Below are 15,146 nucleotides of genomic sequence, written 5' to 3'. Positions count from 1 at the left end.
TTGTAAATTCCACGTGGCCTGAGTGAAATTCCAGTGTGAGTACTTCAGCAGAAGTGCAGCAATACCCACTGACATGTTTTGGTGAGGGACAGACATGCAAGTACAGGAAAGAAGTGTAGGAAACAAAGAAATGCTTGAAGTCAGGAAGTGTAAACTGGAAGCAAGTGAAATGGTTGACTCACATCAGGAGAGAGTCACAAAATAACCCCACACATGTTAAGAGAGAAAATAATGAGGAATATCAAGGTGGAAAACTGCCAGACACAGCTTATTTCAAACTGTCTTCAAGAAGATTGGAGATGATCACAGCAAGGTGAGAGTTGTAAGAGATGGATAGTTTTTGAACTAACCAGGACATCTGAAGAAAAAAAACAACTTTGGCAGGTCAGGGAAGCAGTGCAGTGGGAGAAGCCAGCTTTCAGAAACTCAGCTGCTTGGTGTTTTTCACCTGAAACTGAAAGGTTGTTTCTCCATTTTCCAAATTTTACTTGGGTTTTAAAGTCATTCTGTGGATGCCGTTTTTAGCTCTTCTCCAAGGGACATCTGGTAACATGCAAAGGAGACTTGCATTCCAGTCATACCTGTTTGGCTGCATCTGCAATAATTACAGGATAATAGATAGTTTTGCCAGTGTAGTGAATGAAAACACTTTACCTAATGCACTGGTAAGAGAATATGTTCGATTGCATAGATGTAAATATTTATACCTGCTCAGTTACCTGATCAAAACAAAGATTCAATACAGTGGTTTTTTCCAAAGGCTTTCTTGAAAACACGGAAGCCTTAACAGGACCACTGGAGGGCAGCAGTGTCAAAGCGAATCATCCATCAGTCTACTTTTGGGAATTGCTTCGTGAAAACCCCAAAAAAACTTAGAAAAAAAATAGAAATAACTAGAAATAATTTTCTGCTACCCAGGTGCAAGTATGTAAAACACGGCAATTCTACAGTAAAAGACAGCGCTGCAGTATCAGTTCCCTTGCTTTCCTGCATCTCAGGGATGCCACCTGAATTCTGCATGACGTGTCCTATTGTCAGGAAATACTAAAAATATCAAAAAATATTCAGAGTCTCAACGCATTCTGAACCCTATGGATTTATGTTTTACACAAAATCAATATATAATCCAAGAATATTTTGTGTATCTTTTATATAAATAGCTAGATATAAAATTTGAATTATATTTACATTTGAGATATGTATAGGTACATATTTCCAAATTAATCCACACTGTTGTATTAATACAGTGGGGGCAGCACGCTCAGCAGAACTTTTACCTTTTATTTATATTTTTAAGTGTCCTAAATTTCATCATTTCAAAGAAACCTTTCAAATATCAAGTGAGAGGAATCCCTTTAGTGAGTGCGCCCTCTCTAAGGAAGTCCACTGACATTAGGGAAGATTTTGGGGTCATCGTGAAGATAAATATATGAACTTTTCAGCAAGCTATTCTGATTTAAATATTATTATTAGTCCGGTATTTATAAATGTAAGGAATACATGTTGACAGTAATTTCAGATTATAGTTAGGCAAACACAATTATCCGTTGGTTATAAATATATATATAAAGCAATATAATGGCTGACTTACAGACCCAGGACACAACATCTGTCTGTGTTTTTGATAAAAGAGGAGGAAGGTAAAGAAAACTGGTATGGAGCTTGATATTTTTGTACAAAATATAAGATACAGTCCCACTCTGCAATGTAGTTATGTACACATCATCTCTTACCAAATAATTGAGCTCCTTGTTTGTATACAAATCACATCTGGCTATTTTATATACAAAAATATTCTGTTAGTGTCAGTCGTATATGTAGGATAAAGTTTCTGTTTGGATTGGGGTTTTTTCCCATTTCCTATATTCATGAGTCTCTCTTCAGCCTTTGGAACTTAAATATCTTATACTGGTGATAAAGAAGATGATATATATGCAAATTGTTCTTCATATTTATATGGAAATGTATGTGTGTGTATATATATGTATATGAATTAAACAGCTTTACACAAGGAACAGTGGCGTTTAATTTTCAAGTCTATCTGAGTAAATGATAATGGCATAAAAATGGAAATGTAAGGAAAATTACACCAGTGTCATATGGGAAATATTTGTGTATTGCTCTGGCCTAGTGTTTAAGCCCTCCCTTCTGATCCTGCAGTTGGCTGCTGGGCAGATGGATCTCACCTGCACTTCCAGATTTCATGGACTGTAGTTTGAAAAAGAAAATCAAGCTTCTAAACTGAGATGATGTGCTTGGCAAGTTACTGAAAGACAGTAAAGATGAAAGTACAGAAAGTTTTTTCCACTGTCAGTTTTCATACGCATCTCTATACTATTTTAAACAAAAACATCTGCTTTACTGTCACCATTTTAAAGGCTGGAAAAGAATTTTTTTTTTAAATGCTGGAGTTTATTAATATTCTAGTTAACAATCATATGTTATAATTGACTGTAATGCCACATGATGAGGAAAGTTGGAATTCTGATATGGAAATGTGTTAAAATGTGGATGCTCCAGCTTAATTTTAAAGGCAAGGACACATCTATGAGCCTGCACAGAAAAAAAGCTGTTTAAGAGCACAAGTTTGACGAGGGGCAGCTGAGAGAGTTGTTTAGCCTGGAGAAAAGGAGGTGCAGGGCGGACCTTCTTCCTCTCTACAACTGCCTTAAAGGAGAGTGTAACCAGGTCGGGTTCGATCTCTTCTCCCAGAAAGAAGTGACAGGACCAGAGGAAATGGCCTTGAGTTGTGCCAGGAGAGATTTAGGTTGAATATTAGGAAAAATTTCTTAGCTGAAAGGGTTGTCAAGCATAGGAATAGGCTGCCCAGGGAAGTGGTGGAGTCACCATCCCTGGAAGTGGCCAAAAGATGTGTAGATGTGACCCTTGAGGACATGGTTTAGTGGTGAACATGGCAGTGCTGGGTTAATGGTTGGACTCAATCATCCTTTGAGGTCTTTTCCAAGTGAATCAGTGATTCTATGAATCTATGAAAGTTGTGAACCTTTTCTATTTGAAAACACGGGTACCTGGCTCTACCCATGTCAGACATCTGTGATTTCTCTGCCTTAGCCTTTGAAATGGGATATTGCAGATTTGCCAGCCTTGGCCAAGCTTCCCTTTTTTTTACAGGGAAACTAAAAACACACAGTGCCTCTGGGTCTAATCTGGAATCTTATTCCAAGTGCAGACTCTGGGGAGCTCTAAAGCTGGTGACACCCTGTAGTCTCAAGCCCTCATGCCTACAAACACCAGCTGAATTTCAACCACCCCCACGGCTGCTGTGGGGTTTGCAGCCCCAGCCTTTGGCTTATCTGATGGTGGAACAACACTTGTTGGTTAATTATAATTAATTTTGTAATTTTTTTCTTTTTCCATGGGGGCTATTACATTGCCAACCTCCACTTCCAATCCCTGCAAACTCTGATGGAGCCCAATGATGGAGAAGCACCGGGGGCCACAGTCTGGTTCCTTCAATCTGAGCAAAAAGAGTGGAAGAGGTAAGAGAGGGAAAAGAAAGACAGAAAGAAAGACAGAAAGAAAGAAAGACAGAAAGACAGAAAGAAAGACAGAAAGAAAGAAAGACAGAAAGACAGAAAGAAAGAAAGAAAGAAAGAAAGAAAGAAAGAAAGAAAGAAAGAAAAAGAAAGAAAGAAAGAAAGAAAGAAAGAAAGAAAGAGAAAGAAAGAAAGAAAAAGAAAGAAAGAAAGAAAGAAAGAAAGAAAGAAAGAAAGAGAAAGAAAGAAAGAAAAAGAAAGAAAGAAAAAGAAAGAAAGAAAGAAAGAAAGAAAGAAAGAGAAAGAAAGAAAGAAAAAGAAAGAAAGAAAGAAAGAAAGAAAGAAAAAGAAAGAAAGAAAAAGAAAGAAAGAAAGAAAGAGAGAGAGAGAAAGAAAGAAAGAAAGAGAGAGAGAGAGAGAGAAAGAAAGAAAGAAAGAAAGAAAGAAAGAAAGAAAGAAAGAAAGAAAGAAAGAAAGAAAGAAAGAAAGAAAGAAAGAAAGAAAGAAAGAAAGAAAGAAAAAGAAAGAAAGAAAGAAAAAAAAAAAGGAAGCAGGACAAGGAGAAAATCTACACCAGGATGGTTTCTATGGCAAATATCACCTGTTTCAGCGGAGCCGGCGGCTGTTGTTAGCAACCAGCATACACAGCCAGGGCGCCGCAGGCAGAGCGGGAAGATGGATGGGTTTGGGGCCGATGATGAATATTCCCATCTCCCAGCTCGGCTCCAGCGGCAGGGATGAGCCCATGCTCCTCGTGCTGCGTGAGGGGAAACAGAAGAGGATTTGGCTTCTTCCCTCAGCTCCAACCCATCATCTGCACAGCACCAGAGGGGCGAGGCAGCCCCCCTCCACTACTCCCCAAAAAGCACAAATCCCCTCCCCAGCTTTCAAGCCAACGTTTTATTTCGCTTCTTATTAAGGCTCCTCGTCCTTAAAAGTTCACTAAAAAGTACATGGCAGGGGGTAGAGGAGCCTGGGGGTGCCACCCTCAGCCCCCAGAGTGCCGGCGGGGGTGTGAAGGGCGATGGCGCCCGGGGAGGGGAAGGGGGGCGGCCGCCATTACCCCGCCCGGCCGTGCCCTGCCCGCACCGTCACTCGGCAACGGCGGCGGCGGGACCTGAGGAGAGGACGGGCTGGCCATGGCTGAGGGGAGCCCCAGGCCCGGCTCAGAGGACATGGCTGAGGGGAGCCCCTGCCCCGATCCGCAGGACATGGCTGAGGGGAGCCCCAGGCCCGGCTCAGAAGACATGGCTGAGGGGAGCCCCAGACCCGGCTCAGAGGACATGGCTGAGGGGAGCCCCAGCCCCGGCTCACAGGATTCCAGCGCCGAGCTGGCCATGGCTGAGGGGAGCCCCAGCCCCGGCTCGCAGGATTCCGGTGCTGGGTTGTCCGTGGCCATGGGGAGCCCCAAGCCCAGCTCGCAGGTAACGCAGCACGGGCACACACGCCCTCCCAAATAGCATCACACCCGTGCACATAGACCCTGTAGACAGCCTCACACAGACACATGTGCACACACAAACACACACAGACCCCCCTGTGCACACACACACACACACACTCTCCTGCAGTGTGCATACACAGACTGCAAACAGCCTCACACACACAAACCTGCATGCACAGACCCCACTGCAAACAGCCTCACACACACACACACACAAACCTTCACTGTACACACAGCCCCTGCAAAGAGCCTCACTCCCCACCACACACACACACACACCTGTGCTCCCACAAACGCACACACACACTGCTGCTCACACAGACCCCACTGCAGCCTCACACGCACAGAGACACACAGACACAGACCTCTACCTACACACAGACCCTGCAAACAGCCTCACACACACAGACACATCTGCACACACAAACACACACAGACCCCCCTGTGCACAGACACAGCCCCCCCTGCACACGGCCTCACAGATACACACACCTCTACACACAGACGCCCCTGCAATCAGCCACACACATACAGACCTCCCTACAAACAACCTCACACAAACACCCCCATTCACCCAATCTCACACAGACCCCTCTGCAAACAGCCTCACACAAACACACACTTGCACACACAAAGCCCTCTGCAATGTCTCACACTCACAGAACACACACCCCCCCCTACACACAGACCCTTCTGCAGCTGCACAGACACACACAGAGACCCCTCTGCAAACATCTTCACACACAAACACAGACACATTTACACACACAAACACACACAGACCCTTCTGCAGCCACACAGACACACACAGAGACCCCTCTGCAAACATCCTCACACACACACCCTGGGACACACAGGCACACACCCAGCACGAGGACTGACACATAGACACACACATGTCCCCTGTACCATGCTCTGTCTCCCTCACACACACATCCCCACTCACACAGCCCTACACAGTCCCATCCCTGCACAAGCTGTGACACACACATGTTCTGTGCTCACAGAGCCCTGTGTCCATCACCGTCACCTCCGGGTGCAGCCAGGACACACTATGTCTGTGTCTGCACTGCCTTGTGTGCACAACCCCCCTTCACTTCAGTGTTCACATGCACACACATTTCCATATACCTTTCCCAGCCCTTTCCCCCCACTTTTCCTCCTCCATTTGCTAATTCCAGACGTTAGCTCGTGCCCAGGATCTCTTCCCATCCTATCTAAGGCTTTAAGCTCTAAACATCCTCATTTTCTCTCCCCAGGACATCTCCCACGTGCTGGCTAGAGCCTTTGGGGACCTGTACACCAGAGATGTTTTTGGGGTGGACATGGGCACAACTGGGATCGAGTCACAAGAAGGAGACAGTGTTGATCATGAGGGCTTCACAGATGAGCTGGAGCAGGTACAAGTCCAAACCAAGTCAGAGTTTGGAATTCTTTAATCGCTACTTTGTAATTTCTATATCCTCTGTAAAATAAAATAAAAAGGCAGGTGTTGATGTTAAAAATGACATTTTAATGGAAATTCACTTGAGAACAGTTTCCCACAGAACCTTTCCTATAAATTAATATTCACGTGATCCTTCATGATATTCCTGTCTCTGGACAGCTTTTCAGACACAGTACAAACAGTAAAACCAGTAGCCCTTTAAATGCCTATTGAACTGGTTGACAACTTCTCCCTGTACCTGCTGATCAGTGTCCCAGACTTCCCATCTTGTCATCCCTCCAAGAGCTGTTGTCAGAGTATGAAAGTAGAGGCTGTTGCTGGATGATTTGAGCAAGAGATATTTTCTTCCATTTTCTGTCATCATACCCTCATGAAGGCTATCAGAGATGAAAAATCTAAAGTTTTGTATTTCTTCTGAGTAATTTAATAGTATATCAGTAGACACAGTATGTTTTGAGTAATATGTGTGAGTACTTCTGCAATGGACTGCTTGGATAGGATTAATTTCAACTTGACAGTACACCACTGTATTATGTATGTTACTGCTGGACTGGTCACTCAATGCTCTCTCCATCATCAGAAAATAAGATTTTAAAAAAACCAAGCAGGCACTTTTAGGGCACAGTCCACCTGATCCATTTTAGGTGTCAACTTTGGCATGGAGTGGAACTGTTTACTGGATTTCATTGACAGCGGAGGGATCCCAGAATGGGCAGGAGAGGAGGAAGCATCTTATTTGAGCTATGTCCTGTCTTTTCTATTAAAAAAAATCCTACCAAATAGGATTATGTAATGGAAATAATCACTGGAAATCATTTAATTCTGAAAGTGTTTGAGGTCTGGCTGACTGGGACTCGGAGCAGCCTGGTCTAGTGGAGGGTGTCCCTACCCATGGCAGAGGTTTGGAATGAGATGATCTTTAAGGTCCCATCCAACCCAAACCATTCTGTGATTCTGTGAGTCTGTGATGTAATTCTATTAAATGAGCCAAAAGGTTAAACCCTGTTAGATCAAAGTTGTAAAGCCTTGTTACATCTCAGTTAGGCTGCAGGTGCTCTTGAGATGAATGTCTATCAGTTTGTCTTGCTGGTGGTCCTGTGAGTCTCTGCACCTTTGCTGAATTCTCCCTTTAACTTACATCAATACCTGTTTGAGGCAGGATTTTTCTTTTTAAGTTGTGCTTGTTAAAGCACTTGCCAAGCTGGGCAGAGTGATCCAAAATACATCAGGAGGAGTGTAGTATCATTGTTGGGATATTCTTGAGTTTTAGAAACCTTCCTAGTAACTAGAAAGGAATCACAGAATCATAAAATCACAGACTGGTTTGGGACCTTAAAGATCATTTTGTTCCAATCCCTCTGCCATGGACAGGGACACCTCCAACTAGACCAGGTGGCTCCAAGCCCCATCCAACCTGGCCTTTACTTTCACTAAGACTGCCCATTTTAATTTAATTCCTACACTTACAGGCAAAATACAGTGCAGCAGCTACTGTCCCACAGAAAGTAAAATATATTTCTCTTGTCCTGGGAGCATGTCCTCAACTTCCACACATTTTTCTTGGTCAGTGCTTCTGACCCAGATAGGAATGACAGTGTTTTAGCAGGCCAGTTTATGCTTGTAAAGTGATGGTGTTTTACCAAACTATCTCTGTTTACCTCTCAAAAGACAGATAGAAAACATTTAACTGTAGCAGCTCAAACTTGTCTGTGTTCACCCATGCCCGTGGCAGCTCCTTGCTGAGTATAAGAGCCGACTGACAGAAGCTGACAAAGCAGAAAAGAAGATTGTTCAGGCCCAGATCCAAGCGAAAGCTGAAGATGAAAGGATCCTAAACCAGATGAAGGCAGAGGCAGGGGAAGATTTCCACAAAATGGGACTTCCACCAGGTGAGGATTCTGGAATGTCTCTCCCCAGTCCATGCTTAGGGTACCTGGAAACCAACTTGGGGTTGGCTTTACGTTAACAGAGCAACTCTGAAGGATTTTGTGCAGAGATTCGAGTGGAGTAACATTTGTCTGACACTGAGAAACTAAACAACCAGGTCATTTGCAAGGTATTTACCACCCAAGTAGTATAAGCATACACACCTTGGTGTATTGCAGCAGCAAACAGAGATTAAATGCTTCTCCAGTGGGTGCTTAGCTGGGTTTGAACTGAAATTAGAATCATTGAGATGCATTTCCAAGTCTTGGGATTAAAATACCAAACTATTTGTCTATCCAAAAATATTACCTGACAGGGATGAACAACATTATAAGCATATAATGTTATATAAAAACAACATTACTTTGGACAGATCAAGGTACTGCATCTTAGGGGGCTAATATTTTGCTTTTTTTGATTGACTATTGATTGTTTGCTTTACTATTGCAGTGGCATCCTCTTTTAGGCGGATTTTGGATAATGAACTTCTCAGAAAAAATAATTTAATCTGCCCTGATGATTACATCACTGAGAAATTGCCTCTTACTAAAGCACCAAAAGGTAACTTTTAAAGCAGGAGGAAATTTAGACTTTTTAGAACACTCTATATTGAAGCTTTGAAGGATGTAGCAGACCTGAGTATATTTTTATTTTTTTTATATTTTTTTTGTTTCTGCCAAAGCAGAAGGGACTCCAGTAGTTTAAGCATAAAATTCCACTGAAGGCTCATTCTCAAAATATAATTGATAAATTCAAAATTATTGAGTATAAATGTGCTTAAATATGATATTTAGTGGTGGTTGCAGATTTGTTTTCAGTTCTTTCCATCTGACACAAAAACTATATTAATGAGTGTCCTGCCCCTATCCAATTTCATTAGCACAAAGCTGCAGCTACATCTTGTATACAGAGAAGGAAAGTGGTTACATTAAAGTAAAAACTATTTTCAGTGAAATAAAATTGTGTTCTTTATTTTGGGTTTAAAATTTTCCAGTTCTGGAAATGTATCAGTTTTGTTTGCTAATCAAGATAGTAAGATCAGTAAGAAAAATCTTTTGGACAATGTCAGGATTTCTTTACTTCTTTTATTCATGTGAGCGAAAGGTTTTAGTATCATCTGATCAAAACAAACATTTCTGAGTTATCAGCTGAATCAGAAATTCCAAGATTTGTTGTCCTTTTTTTTCCACTGTAATTCCAAACAAAGCTAAAAATCTCACATCCCAGAGTTTCCTCTGAGGTGTCAATTTTGTTGTCCAGCTGTAGGAACGTGGGACTAGATGGTGCATCCTATTTTTATCAGTTTTCTGACTGTCATAAGTCCATCACATAGATCTTTTTGTAAACTGAACAGGGCATTCTAAGTCCCAGTCACTTGTAAGCTTAACACAACTTTCTGGGAGTAATTTAACTTCCTTCATATATAGCTTGTTTAATTAGTATTTCTAAAAGCTTTCTTATTAAAGCCCTAAGCTTTTCAAGTGCAAAATAAATCATAAGCATAAATTAAATTCTAGAAGATTTAAAGTGTATTTTTACCATCAACAAGACTTAAAATAAATTCATACACCTATGCTTAGACCAAGTGCTTATCATTCATGTTTTTCTCTTGTAGAATTAATTTTTTTTTATTTGAACTACAGGAAAATCAGAACCTGGATACTTGAAAGAGACATTTATTTGTAAGCAGCGTGTCCCTTTTCCACTGGATCACGTTGTGTACTTGTCTCCTGGCGGGACAAGTATGTCTTCAACTCTGCCCTCAACTCCAGATTCCACCCACCACGCTACAAAAATAAGTAAGGTACATTTTACAGGTGTATTTGCTGTAGTCTGTCAGAACTGTAAGGCTTGTTGCTGTTCCTGTAACAAAGGGTGAATATCAATCCATTGTTTGTTTGGCTCCAATGCTTAATCTATTTGATCTGATAAAAAAAATGAGAAATACTTTATTTATGTATTAATTTTTATTGCTGCATAGCTTTGATTAGACATGTACAAATCACCTTTTTCATCATCCTCAAAATTGCCATGTTTAATTTTGCACCATGATCTCTTCGTTTTTCAAAGAAAACTAAAACCTCACGGAAACCAGCCTGGAAAGAGAGTAAGTTCCAAGCAGAGGGAGTAAGTGAGGACCTGACCAGACTTGAGAAAGGGCAGAATTACTTGAAGAACCCACGCTTTTTCCCATTAAATACTCTTCATGGAGGCAAATCCCTGGTCATTTCTCAAGAAAAAGTGGACCAAATCATAGCCACAAGAAAAGCAGAAGATGCCAAAGGGTACGCATGACCTACAGTCTGGATCCTGAGCTCGAGCACACACAGCTCCACTATAGAATTATTGTGGATTTGCACACAGATATTTTGAGCTAAATGTTTTATATGGTCTCTTAGGAAACAAAGTATGTCTGTATGACATTTTGTTTTTGCCAAAGGATACATTTTGCAATTTCTCATTTTATCAGTACTTAGAGAACGAGGCAGTAAGAGAATGTCTCCTTTTTTTTTATCTTTCAGTGATACGTCATTTGTTCCCGTGTTTCTTGCCAATCCACCTACTGTTCTGTTTTCCTATGATGAAGTTGGGCTGGCCTATGAGGTGAGAACTTCTTTGTAGAGAGTTAATTCTACCACTGAGAAGTATTATGTCCTATCTGGATCTACATATTTCACCTAATCTTTTGGCTTTCTGAATTTTAATGAAAGTCAGAGTTTCTTCCTGATACGGAATTTATGACCCTTTAACTTCCATGCCACTGACACAAACCAGTGAAAACTAAATGGACCCTTTTCTGTCTCTGCTTTGTTTTGTTAGTATCTGATTCAGCCTTTATTGAATAAACTGAGATTTTTTGAGTTGGTTGTGATAATGTAGTTACTCCTACCTAATGAGTGAGGATAGATACAATGGAGCGTTTTTATTTTCTTTTTAAATGAAGGTGACCATAGAGCTACAGAACATCACTTCAACAAGTCAGTATATGAGACTTATCCCCCCCTCTACTTCAGCATTTTTCATTTTGCCAGGTAAGAGTTCTTTTTCTGCTTATAAGATGTTAACACATAAAAAAATCTAATTTATCTGCTTGAACAAAGATTTTTCACAGATGCTCTGTTTGGTTCTCTTTTCCATAGTGCTCAGTTCTTTAGGAACTGAAGGCTGACTTATGACACTCACATGCAAATCACAAGCAGATTCAAATGGTCTAATGAGGAATTCAAGAACACTAAATTAAAGTGTTTGATGTTAGATTGAAATGTATCCATGGAATACCTACATGGAGTCTTATCCAAAGTTCATCTAGGAACAGGCTTAGTTTCCACTGAAAAAAAATTAACGGGAGAGGGCAAGAAATAACACACTTCAGTTGTAGCAGGGAAGAATAGGTTAGAGGAAAGTTAAGAAAAATATCTTCTCCTACGATAGGATAGCCAGGCACTGGGATAGATTGCCTAAGGAGGTATTAGATGGTGGTATCCCAGGAATTGGAGGAATATTTAGAAGAAGTTATATGCCTCCATGTAAGGCATTTTTGTCTTGTGGCAAAGGAAAACTGTGTTATGTCTCCATGTTTCTCCTCATTATGAGAAGCATATTTCAGGCAAAAAACATCTTGAGTTCTGTGGAGGACGTGCACGTCCACAGATTGCACTGCCAGGCCTCTTGTGCTCATTCTTTTTTATCAGCTGGACTTAGGCAATAGGTGGGGGAAGTTTACAGGCACCTTTCCAGAGGGAGATGTGGTTGTAAATACAAGTGCCAACTTTGGGAGGTTTTAATTTTTTTTAATTCCTTGCTTTTTTCCCCCCCCAAGGAAAATTCCCAGGAAAGGGTGGAATGATTGCTCCTGGGATGGCATGCCAGTATACAGTCCAATTTATTCCTAAATATCTGGGAGATTTTGAAGATCATATATTAGTGGAAACTCAATCATCAGAACCTCTTCTGATCCCAATCCAAGCTAAAGTATCACTTCCAGTATTAACATGTCAGTATCGTCCAAATCTTAAATTTTTCTAAAGGTGGGGTTTTTTTATTTGACTGTCTTCAATTTTGTGTCACAAAACAAATGTGGAAAAAATTGGCAGTGCAGTTTCTGCATTTTGATATCTATCTCATTTTCACTCATCATAGATTTATTAGTTATTAAAATGCAATCCTGTCAATTTTTTCCTCAGTTATTCATTAAGCTCTTTTCACGCTATTAGAGGAGTAGGAGCCACTCTTCTGGGCTTGTGTAATTACCACTACAACTGTAATTACTAGTCCTAAATATTATGGAATTATGACTTAATGATAACTATTTGATGCTATTAATTAATATTCATGGAATGTGATGTTAATTATATATGGATATGACATACCTGCACCTCTCAGATATCTGACCTCAACTGTACCAGCCAGGATTACTTTTGCAAAAATTTGCTTTGATTGTTTTGTAAATTCACCTTACCTGTTATACTGAGCTTTTTAAAAAAATCATCTTACTTTTTATCATTCAATAATCTTTAAGTAGGAAGCACCATTAAAATGTAAAGTGAATGTAGAAATGTACACTCCACACTGTTTAACTTTCAAATGGAAAGAATTTGAGGGGGTATAGGATTGCAAAACCTGGCATATTCACATGCAGTAATGTCTGTAAACAGTTCTTTAATCAGCAGCCTTCACTGCCTCTGGAGCCTGATTTTCTGTGTTATTTGTTGCAGTGCCTCACATTATAGATTGTGGTCCCTGCCTTGTTGGAGGAATAAAAGCAACATCAATTCTGTGCAGAAATGAGGGCGTTAGGACTGGGAAGTTCTCTATAATGCCAAAGAAAGCCTGGCCACCTCCTAATCCTGGGGTGAGTGATTAGAAGGGAAACAGTGGACACGGTGTGGTACAAGTGCCCTGGTGTGAAGGCATTTTGAGCTAGTCATGGTATATTAGCACAGAAGTCATAAGGCCTTGCTGGAGACATTTGTATTGTGCCATTTCTTCAGGCATTCACATTTATCCTCAAGACCAATCTCCCTGGATGTCTGTACTCTCTACTCTGGTTTGCCTCTGGGAGAAGTTTTCTTGCTCAGCGGTGAGGTAAACTGAGGCATAGATTAGGGAAAGGAAAAGTGGCTTGAACTTTAACCTTATCCTTGAAGCAAATAGAATTGCAATCAGTTCCAGCACTGCTTGAGCTCATTTCTTCCCCCTCCCCACCAAAGATATCCCTTACTGATCTTGCTGCACCTGTAGTTCACTCCAGTCCTGCTCTGTCTTTAGCTTCTCATCACAAACCAAGGTGTAGGTGAAAGGGACAAAGAAGATAAGATGTGACAGGCAGATTGGCATTTTTGGTGCTGGAGAAAGGGCTGAATGGGCCAGGTTGTCCCTCCTGCAACTTTACAGCTCCAACTCAAAGTGACATAAGCATGGAGGAACAGACAGAGCCCCTGTGCTCAGGCAGAGCTGCTCTGCTGTGAACATGAAGATTAGGGCTCCTGATGCTGCCATTTGTGTTTGGAGACAGAACCTTCCCCCCAACTTTCACCAAGGTCATTATAAAGCATAAAGCATTTTTTTTCTAATTAAACCATGTACAAAAGCCACTTTCTTTTGAGGTGCATGAAAAGAAAATATGGTAAGAGGTTAAACAGTGATGTAATACACTGCCTGTTTTAGGTAACCTTGTATTTTAAAAGCAACAACCTGATATTTCATTTATTATTTTTTTAAACACCTTAGGCCATTGCCACTCTTGATTTTGTGATACAAGATCCTTTTGGGATCCAGCCTGCTGTTTTTGAGCTGATTCCAGGGCAGAGTGAAACAGTAGAGGTTAGTACTAAGTGCTATAGAAAGCTTTTATACTTTACCAAACACATTAGCAAGCAAGATCATTTTAGATGATCTTGGCTGGACCTTGCAAATTTGGGTTTGTGTGAGCAAAAAGTGACACTGACTGCTTCTTGCAAATGTAAGATTTAATTACTAATCGGTAAAACTGTCCTTTAGTGAACACTTATTGCATTTCTTCCTCAAGAGAATCAGTTACAGACGTTGCTATTTCCCTTTTTTCTTTCAGGTCCTGTTTTTCCCTTCTTTACCAGAGGCTTCACAGCAAACATACACCCTTTTGTGTGACAATTGTCCAGTCAATGATGTGACAGTTACAGGTTTGTTTCTGGCACCTTTCAGAGCTCACATTTGTAACTCTGTAGATGCTCAGATAATGTGAGTGGTGGTTGATGGCTTGAAGTGATGGTAACATTTTATGTCAGTGGATTAATACTGTATCCCCTGATGATGTTAAATGCTAGGCATTTTTTTTTATTATTGTTATTACTGTTCCTTTCTTAGTGCAGGAAATACATGGGTTTCAGAAAGCACTGAGCTTTTAACCCAGTGTAGCCAAAAATCCAATGTAAAATGTCACCAAGTAGCAGAAAAAAAAAGCCATTTGCCAGGTGCAATTAATTTCTTTTACTTTTCTATCTGTAAGATAACATGGCAAACTGTAAAACATCAGCTGCAACAGGGCAGAAATGAAGAAAATTTGGGGCACATCTTGTATGAGGGTATTCAGGAGAGACAGGCAGTCTTTGGATTAGCTAATGAAACCAGTTGAAATTCTTGTAAACGTTAGTGTTTGTTCTGTAAAGTAACTGTGAGTGCTATAACAGGAAGCTTGACTTGTAGTCTACTGAATCACTTTATCACAGGTATTTCCTTTGGATATAGCTCTGGTAAAGTCTTGGATATAGACTTTTTAATAGTGCATTTGCTGCTTATTTTAATTTTAATATACTGCTCAAATCATCTGGGAGCCACATTGTCAGCCAGGTAA

The 15,146-nt window shown here is 40.8% G+C and overlaps 1 protein-coding gene across 3 annotated transcripts in view; it reads left to right on the top strand.

Annotated features, from left to right (window-relative positions):
- The first annotated feature begins 4,597 nt into the window (after positions 1 to 4,597).
- DLEC1 (DLEC1 cilia and flagella associated protein) overlaps positions 4,598 to 15,146 on the top strand; it is a 46,119-nt gene continuing 35,570 nt past the window's right edge. For all 3 annotated transcript variants that reach the window (XR_004357584.1, XM_032690983.1, XM_032690973.1), the window contains exons 1-12: positions 4,598 to 4,921; positions 6,201 to 6,341; positions 8,121 to 8,277; positions 8,765 to 8,875; positions 9,958 to 10,118; positions 10,385 to 10,599; positions 10,837 to 10,918; positions 11,259 to 11,346; positions 12,135 to 12,308; positions 13,030 to 13,166; positions 14,045 to 14,137; positions 14,385 to 14,475. Coding sequence is in view for 2 of the 3 variants with exons in the window: in XM_032690983.1 (XP_032546874.1) it covers positions 4,637 to 4,921; positions 6,201 to 6,341; positions 8,121 to 8,277; positions 8,765 to 8,875; positions 9,958 to 10,118; positions 10,385 to 10,599; positions 10,837 to 10,918; positions 11,259 to 11,346; positions 12,135 to 12,308; positions 13,030 to 13,166; positions 14,045 to 14,137; positions 14,385 to 14,475 (1,735 nt within the window). In the remaining variant the exon portion in view is untranslated. The remainder of the gene's footprint in view (positions 4,922 to 6,200; positions 6,342 to 8,120; positions 8,278 to 8,764; positions 8,876 to 9,957; positions 10,119 to 10,384; positions 10,600 to 10,836; positions 10,919 to 11,258; positions 11,347 to 12,134; positions 12,309 to 13,029; positions 13,167 to 14,044; positions 14,138 to 14,384; positions 14,476 to 15,146) is intronic.

This window comes from Chiroxiphia lanceolata, chromosome 1 (genome assembly GCF_009829145.1).
Source record: "Chiroxiphia lanceolata isolate bChiLan1 chromosome 1, bChiLan1.pri, whole genome shotgun sequence".
In the NCBI taxonomy this organism is placed as follows: Eukaryota; Metazoa; Chordata; class Aves; order Passeriformes; family Pipridae; genus Chiroxiphia; species Chiroxiphia lanceolata.
The sequence above is the reverse complement of the archived record's forward strand: the minus strand, read 5'-3'. Positions and strand labels throughout refer to the sequence as shown.